Source organism: Nansenia antarctica (genome assembly GCF_963989245.1).
Source record: "Nansenia antarctica genome assembly, chromosome: 16".
NCBI classification, from domain to species: domain Eukaryota; kingdom Metazoa; phylum Chordata; class Actinopteri; order Argentiniformes; family Microstomatidae; genus Nansenia; species Nansenia antarctica.
In genome coordinates, this window is record NC_137686.1 from 14,415,587 (window position 1) to 14,424,807 (window position 9,221).

At 48.1% G+C, this 9,221-nt stretch overlaps 1 protein-coding gene across 1 annotated transcript; it reads right to left on the reverse strand.

The window, feature by feature from the left end:
• Positions 1–430: 430 nt before the first annotated feature.
• LOC308171988 (RNA-splicing ligase RtcB homolog) lies at positions 431–8,574 on the reverse strand (the record flags this gene model as incomplete). Its single annotated transcript, XM_080546898.1, has 9 exons — positions 431–538; positions 1,317–1,436; positions 1,720–1,830; positions 2,133–2,321; positions 3,226–3,401; positions 5,603–5,762; positions 6,029–6,071; positions 8,342–8,412; positions 8,521–8,574. 9 exons carry the CDS (start codon positions 8,572–8,574, stop codon positions 431–433), a joined length of 1,032 nt encoding a protein of 343 aa, XP_080403024.1.
• Between the last annotated feature and the right edge of the window lie 647 nt (positions 8,575–9,221).

The window sequence follows — 9,221 nt, forward strand, 5'->3', positions numbered from 1 at the left end:
TTAAAAATAACATTATTTAAGAAATATAACAAAAAGCAACAACTTATCATTTGATGCAATGAATCATAGGTGCTCTTTCTTTTATTACCTGTTTTGTCGCTTAACCCCAAAAGTCCCATTCCACTGCTATCGGCATAAAGGAGGAAAACAAACAAAAACCTACGCCACTCAAACGTCTTAGGAAGATCAATTAAAATATTACGGACTTTCTCTTTCCCCCATCTAATTTGATTGATCAATGTACCAACTGTCAATCGTGTCGAAATCATACGTCATAAGCTAAAAGCTGCTTATGAGGTCAGTCTGTGCAGGCTCCGCTGGCAGACAGTTCCCCCTGTCGTTCCTCGTGCCGACAGTTCACTTCCTTCATGATTTGCTCATGCGCTTCTTGGGTGAAGTGCTAACAGTGTCATTAACGGAGCCGAGCGCCTTAACCCTTGATGACGGCGATGGGTCGTAGTTTGATGGCCTTCTTGCTAATTCCAGCGTCATGGCAAGTGTTGACGACATCTGTCACATCTTTGTACGACTGAGGTGCCTGGAAACACAGAAAACACCATTAGTCCCTATTCATCACCAAATAGAGTCTGGTAGTACTGGAATACAAGACTGCTATGATTCTAAAAGGGTTATTCCAGAGGTAAATCTTTATTTAAGACTCTAAAGGCCAATTCAGTTCTTTCAGGTTAGTATCTAGTACTACAATAAAACATGTTTACAATTACTATTTACAATTCAAAGGGCTTTATTAGAATGGGAAACGTATGTTAACATTGACAAAGCAAGTGTGAGAAAAAAAAAAGAATGTAATGTACATACAATTAAAGATATACTATATTATACAACAGTTAGTTCCGACTAAGTAATTTGATTGGACAAGAGGCATTCAATGAGTGCCAATATACAGTATAACAGCACTGGGACTTTTAACTATATGTATCACTCCACCACACAGGTGTTCTACTAAATGACCATTAATTAGACTACATGTTTGTGTTCAGGTTACTTCAACAGTCCAGTTGAAGTTCAGTTGCAGAACTATTTTTTGTTGGCGGATCCAAAATAAATGATTAAATAAACAAACAAATCATAATCTGTTGTCGCTTATTACTGTTAACTAATAAATGGTGCTGTAGAACTGTTGTATAAAAGCAATATCACACTTGAGGTCGTGCTGTTATACTGAATATCAGCACGGCTGTGATTGTCTTCGGTGCTCGGCCCGCGGCCGAATCACAGCCGTGCTGATATTCAGTATAACAGCACTCCCTCTCGTGTGATATTGCTTAAATAACTGTCTGGTTTCTCCTGCCTACCTCCTCCATGACCAGTTTGGGTGAGGCCACCCGGATGGCGATGCCCTTGTCTGCCAGCTTGTCCAACACGTCCTGGAAGTCAAAGTTCCTGCGGGCGTTGGCCCGTGACAGGGCACGACCCTGAAAGCACAACGGTGAGTTGAACCACTCGTACACACAACCTTTTAGTTCTTGTGATGGGTAAATAGGTCAGAAGTAAATGGTGAAAAAACGTTTTGTTAGGTTGAAAACGATTGACAGTGGCTATTGGGAACTCTAGCAAGCAACATGTTCAACATCGGCCGATCAAAGGGTGATGCGGTGAATAACTGATTGATTCGTCGGAAAGAATAGATAGAGAGAGAGAGAGAGAGAGAGAGAGAGAGAGAGAGAGAGAGGCGTAGAGGCCTTGGGTGATGCTTACCGCGCCATGGCAGGTGGTGCCAAAGGTCTCAGTCATGCCCTGTTCTGTGCCTGTCAACACATAGCTGCAGGTGCCCATAGTCCCCCCGATCAACACAGGCTGCCCTGTGAGCTGGCGGCAGATAGAAACAGAGACTGAGGTTTAGTTGATACGGTTTTGGCGAGTATAACGTAAACATTGTTTTTCAAATGTTGCTCACAAATTAAGCAATGACTTAACCAAGCTCTGCAGCATCCCAGGATGTTCTAGAACATCCTTACCTAGCGACCATTCTAGACTATTCCACAGCACTAGAACATCCTTACCTAGCGACCATTCTAGACTATTCCACAGCACTAGAACACCTGGCCTACCTAGTGACTATTCTAGACTATTCTCTAGAGGTGTCAGGTGACTGTAGTAGTTGCCGGTACCTGGTAGTCGACGGCGATGAGGGGGTGGTGCGGGGGGAAGGCCCGGGTGGAGCCCTTGCGGTGCACCAAGAGGGTCTTCTGCCGGCCGTCCACCATGTGCTCCTCCACCTTGGCGATGTTGTGGGACACGTCGTAGATGACGTGCATGTCCAGGTCGTCGGGCGTGGTGGTGAACACCTTGGCGAAGGCCTGAGGGGGACGGGAGGACCAACAACCGCACCAAGGAGATGTTACACCGACACACCCACGGCGATGACCACCTCAGACCTCTGAGTACATAGGTAGTGTGTGCTGTACACTTCTGACACGTTTCAACTCGCGCGGATAGACATTGGCGTTTTTCGTCGGCGTCTAAAATGTCTGCTTTTGACCTTTGAGTGCTAACGGGTGCATCTTGGTATTCTAGCTTTTTAAAATGTTGGGTCATTAAAGGTAGACTCTGGGATATGACGTCAGGCCAGGAAGTCCCAGCAACTTCTACCAGAGATATTCACTTCATTACTCTATTCACTTTATTACTGTAGGATTACTTATTTTAGTTATTTACTTCACTTATTATTATTATTATAGTGATTTTGTATCTGAATGCTGCAATGCCAATGTTGAGGAACCAAAGCCAAAGAATTTTACCTATGTACAGTGAGATGTAAAAGCGATTCTGACTCTGATATTAAGACGTGAACAACGACACCGGGTGGCTCCTCTCATTTCTCCTCTCAGGCCAACACCCTGCCAACATTTAAACAGGCCCTCAAAACCCACCTCTTCCAGCTCACCTTCACCAGTTAACCCTCTCCCCCTCCCCTTCCCATGTGTCCCCAGCACGACCTTAATTAGGCCCCTATACATTATTTTATTACATTTTTTGTTTCTTTTTATTATTACTACTCGATCTTTTCAGTTTGTAAAGCGTCTTTGAGTGTCTAGAAAAGTGCTATATAAGTCTAATGTAGTATTATTATTATTATTATTATTATTATTGTTTCCTGATCGGCTCCGTTTTCTGGTAGCGCTGCCCGCCCCTTTCCCCCGTGGACGTCACATCCCAGAATCGACCCTCCGTCGACCACAGCCCCCCCATCGTCTGCTGTACCTGTCTGGTGAGGAAGGTCATGGAGGAGCGGTTGACCCAGGCGTAGTTGCCGGCGGCGGCCATGCCCTTCAGGTAGTCCTGGCCCTCCTCCGACGTGATGCGAGCGCAGGCCAGCTGGCGATCGTTCACCGCAATCTTGTCCCGCTTCATGGCCTTCTCCATGGTAACAAGGGCGTCTACAAAATGTAGGCGTCCAGAAATATCCCCCTGTTAAAAAAACTCCTCACACTTACAACCCCGGGGTAAATATGTTACTAGTTTATGAACACAGCCCAGGCACGCTGTTTTGAGATGAACAACAACAACATCAGTTCATATTATTTCAGTTTGAAATAACAGCCACATAAATTGACCCAAGAACAAGAACTGCAATTAACCTAAAACAATAATACACACATACACACATACACACACACATGCCATCACAATCATTTAGAATCTCTGAATTTAGAATGTTTGGTTGCTGAAATATGATTTGAAAATATACACATTTGACTCATTGCCATAGAAACTAAGAATTATAAAGATGCAATTACTTTTGAATATGTTGATGTCACAATCAATCCTAGCAACTTCAGCAGAATGTTTGAGATTAGAATGTTTGGTTGATAGGCAGCAATGTTGAATGGAATTCAAGACTAGACCTGTGACTTATTTCTACAAGCTAAAATTCCATATTTTTCAAAAATGAGCGTCCATACTCAACAAGTTGACCGTTCTGCCACACTCCAGGTGCTCTCTGCTGCAGGGGAGGGAGGCAGGTGTGCAACCAAGCCTCGGCTCACATCTCCAGTGAGTACCTCTCTCTCGCCCAAAACTCTCTACAACTCTCTAAGTATTTGTAAAACTGCATAATTTGTGAAGAAATTACATTGTAACAAGAATTATTCAGAAATGTATCATGACTTCTTCTACAGCCTCCCTCTCCTCAGCCTCACACACCTGTGCAGGCAGCCGCCCCTGGTCTCCCACCCTGGGACACCTGGCTGAACTGGGAGCAGCGGTTCAGACACAACATGACCGTGCTCCAGCACCACTGCTACCAGATCATGCACGACCACAACCTTTCTGAGCAGGATATGGGTCGTCTGGTCCACATCTACAAGGGAATGATGTCCAGGGCTTTGAGTGACCACCAGAGAGATAGAGAGGCCATCATTCGTTCAGTAGCATTGCTGAAGAAGAGGAAAGCCAGACTTATGGAGGAGGAGGCGGAGGAGGAGGAGGAGGAGGAGGAGGAGGAGGTGGAGCCTCCAAGGAAAAGGCAGAAACAGGAAGTCGTTTCCGGGGTTCCAGATTTGGCTGAGGAGATAGACTTCCTGTGTCTGAGACTTGGGTCCCTCACCCTCTGATTGACAGCTTGACCCCTCCTCCACTTTGAATGGACTGAACTCATGTGTTGAATTATTATTTATATGTTTTGAAAAAGTAGTATAGTAGAGGTAGTACTAAGATAAGATAAGATGGTAAGTACACGTACACATACACACTCACACACACACACACACACACACACACACACACACAAACTGTGTGGGCATGATGACACACACACACGCACGCTACACACACAAACTGTGTGGGCATGAAGACACACACACACAGACACACAAACTGTGTGGGCATGATCACACACACACACACACACACAAACTGTGTAGGCATGATGACGATGACACACACACACACACACACACACACACACACACACACACAAACTGTGTGGGCATGATCACACACATGCACACGCGCACACACACGCACGCACACACACACACACACACACACACACACACACACACACACACACACACACACACACACATACCAGGGTATATACTTCTGGGAGAATCTTGAGGTTAATTTCAATACCTCTCTAAGACTTTTTAAAGACCTTGTCAATATCTTTCCAGACCTCACCGCCACTTCAACCTGTAACCGTTTACCTCAGTGACACCTTTAACTTAACAGATTTAGTTTGCAATAGACTAGACCACTATCATACAACAGAATTTCTGTTAGTTTTTTAATAAAACTAATAAATTCACGAACTTTTACCAAAAAAAAATAGGACTCAAACTCTTTGGACAGAGTCTAATTCAGAAAAATACCAACAAAATTCAAGACCTCATAAAATCGTGATAAGACTTTTTATCAACTTTTAATACTTTTCAAGACACCGCGGATACCCTGAATATATCCTGGGTCCCTTTAACCAGGATGGGAGAGCGTCATCGTGCACCGAGACCAGCGTGGCTGACGACATTGTGCGCTTTTCTGGAAAAATGTACGCTGGGCTGGCAGGGGAAAGAAAGAATGCCCAACGGTGCCACGTGCATTATGGGAAATGTTAGCGGAGGAAAGAGGGGGGGCTCACCTGTGGCCACCTGGTGCCCCAGTCCTCTGCTGCCGCTGTAGATCATCACACACACCTGGCCCTTGTGGTCGATGCCCATCTTCTTGGCGGCGTAGTCGTCGTAGATCTCCTCCACCACCTGGATCTCGGCGTAGTGGTTCCCCGCCCCTAACGTTCCCAGCTGGACGAGACAAAGGGGTGGGGGTGGGGGTGGGGGCACAGCGTTTGTAGGAGAACGCAGTGTGGAACGTGTAGACAGTTCATCGGTAGCGACGGTATAGGGTGTCGTATATTCCGATGTGCACAGGTTTAGGCCCTTGTGTGTATAAGGTGTGAGGTGGGTTGTGGAGGTGTTATAAGGTGTGAGGTGGGTTGTGGAGGTGTTATAAGGTGTGAGGTGGGTTGTGGAGGTGTTATAAGGTGTGAGGTGGGTTGTAGAGGTGTTACCTGAGGCACCTTGTGTGTATAAGGTGTGAGGTGGATTGTGGAGCTGTTATGAGGTGGGTTGTGGAGGTGTTATACGGTGTGAGGTGGATTGTGGAGGTGTTATAAGGTGTGAGGTGGGTTGTGGAGCTGTTATGAGGTGGGTTGTGGAGGTGTTATACGGTGTGAGGTGGATTGTGGAGGTGTTATAAGGTGTGAGGTGGGTTGTGGAGGAGGTGGTACCTGAGGCAGGCCCCTCTTCTTGGCCTTGGAGGAGACACCACAGACAGCATGTCAACACCACACACGGCATGTCAACACCACACACGGCATGTCAACACCACACACGGCATGTCAACACCACGCACGGCATGTCAACACCACAACACGGCATGTCAACACCACACACGGCATGTCAACACCAGGCACGGCATGTCAACACCACAACACGGCATGTCAACACCACACACGGCATGTCAACACCACACACGGCATGTCAACACCACGCACGGCATGTCAACACCACACACGGCATGTCAACACCACACACAGCATGTCAACACCACACACGGCATGTCAACACCACACACGGCATGTCAACACCACAACACGGCATGTCAACACCACACACGGCATGTCAACACCACGCACGGCATGTCAACACCACAACACGGCATGTCAACACCACACACACGGCATGTCAACACCACGCACGGCATGTCAACACCACGCACGGCATGTCAACACCACACACGGCATGTCAACACCACACACAGCATGTCAACACCACGCACGGCATGTCAACACCACGCACGGCATGTCAACACCACACACTGCATGTCAACACCACACACGGCATGTCAACACCACGCACGGCATGTCAACACCACGCACGGCATGTCAACACCACGCACGGCATGTCAACACCACGCACGGCATGTCAACACCACACACGGCATGTCAGCGCCACACACAGCAGGTCAACGCCACACACGGCATGTCAACACCACACACGGCATGTCAACACCACAACACGGCATGTCAACACCACACACACGGCATGTCAACACCACGCACGGCATGTCAACACCACAACACGGCATGTCAACACCACGCACGGCATGTCAACACCACAACACGGCATGTCAACACCACACACGGCATGTCAACACCACACACGGCATGTCAACACCACGCACGGCATGTCAACACCACAACACGGCATGTCAACACCACAACACGGCATGTCAACACCACACACGGCATGTCAACACCACACACAGCATGTCAACACCACACACGGCATGTCAACACCACACACGGCATGTCAACACCACAACACGGCATGTCAACACCACACACGGCATGTCAACACCACGCACGGCATGTCAACACCACGCACGGCATGTCAACACCACAGACACGGCATGTCAGCGCCACACACGGCATGTCAACACCAGGCACGGCATGTCAACACCAGGCACGGCATGTCAACACCACAACACGGCATGTCAACACCACGCACGGCATGTCAACACCACAACACGGTATGTCAACACCACAACACGGCATGTCAACACCACGCACGGCATGTCAACACCACAACACGGTATGTCAACACCACAGACACGGCATGTCAACACCACACACAGCATGTCAACACCACGCACGGCATGTCAACACCACAACACGGTATGTCAACACCACACACGGCATGTCAACACCACGCACGGCATGTCAACACCACGCACGGCATGTCAACACCACGCACGGCATGTCAACACCACGCACGGCATGTCAACACCACGCACGGCATGTCAACACCACGCACGGCATGTCAACACCACAACACGGCATGTCAACACCACGCACGGCATGTCAACACCACGCACGGCATGTCAACACCACACACGGCATGTCAACACCACGCACGGCATGTCAACACCACACACGGCATGTCAACACCACAGACACGGCATGTCAGCGCCACACACAGCAGGTCAACGCCACACACGGCATGTCAACACCAGACACAACAAACACACAACTACCATGTGTTCACACAACAAACACGCAACTACTTGTGGCGACTAAGGTTGGGGTCTGTCTATCTATCGGGGACACAGCTACAGCCTTCCCTCCCACCTTGAAGCGGGCCACTGATGTAACAGTGGTGTAAGCAAGACTCACTCAAGACAGGCTGGGTGCAACTGGTAATGAAGGCTAAGGGATTTACCGCCAGCCAGGGCAATGAACGACTTCCCTGACAGCTCCTTGGGCTCTGCCCCCCCCCGCCCCCCCCCCCCTCCCCCTCCCCCTGGTTTAAACAGTGCTTACTTGGCGTTCATGGGGATGACCCCCTTGGAGCCCACCCCCACGGGGATGTGGTCAAACAAGGCCTGGGCCAGCTGCACAGAACCCAGAGGCACACACAGGATGGCACGAGGGACACTGTGTGTTTGTGTGTGTGTGTGTGTGTGTGTGTGTGTGTGTGTGTGTGTGTGTGTGTCACAAACCAACGTACCTGGGGACACTACAGAATTGGGGTCGCTCATGTCGAAGGCAGCCATGTTTCCGATGGCGAATCCATACCCAGAGTGGACATCCGGAAGGCCGATGGATTTCTGAGGACGACATTGAATTTGGAAGTGATATTAGAACACGACCTTTACATGATTAACCAGCAAGTAGCACCCATCTTCACCAGCGAATTCAAGGCTGCGTAGTAGCGCTACTTACGTGTACTATTCCAGGCAGAGCTGCGACGTTCCCGGTCTGTTTCATGGCAGGGAGGAACCCACCGAAACCTGGTTTTGAAATAAACAAAACAATCAGTCAAATACAAATACAGAGAAACACACGATAACATAACAGCTCTTGTCTTGACAGGGTGGTCGTCTTGTTTACCTCCTCCTCGACAACCGTTCCGGTTGATTTCAAATAAAGGAATATATTTGATGTCATGCCAAATGTCACCATCAGATGGCGCTCAGTCCTGTGGGAGAGAGAGAGCCAGTCAGCCAGCCAGCCGTGAAATAATAGAGATTGTTTTCCCCAAAATATCAGTTATTCACGAAGAATTTAAATAAAACAATAAAATAAAAATAACCATAACCCTAAATATTTAAATAAGCATATTTGTCGGGAGAAAATACCCAAATGTGAAACCCCAGCAACAACCCGTCATCTCTTGGTTTTATGGTTGATTATTTATATA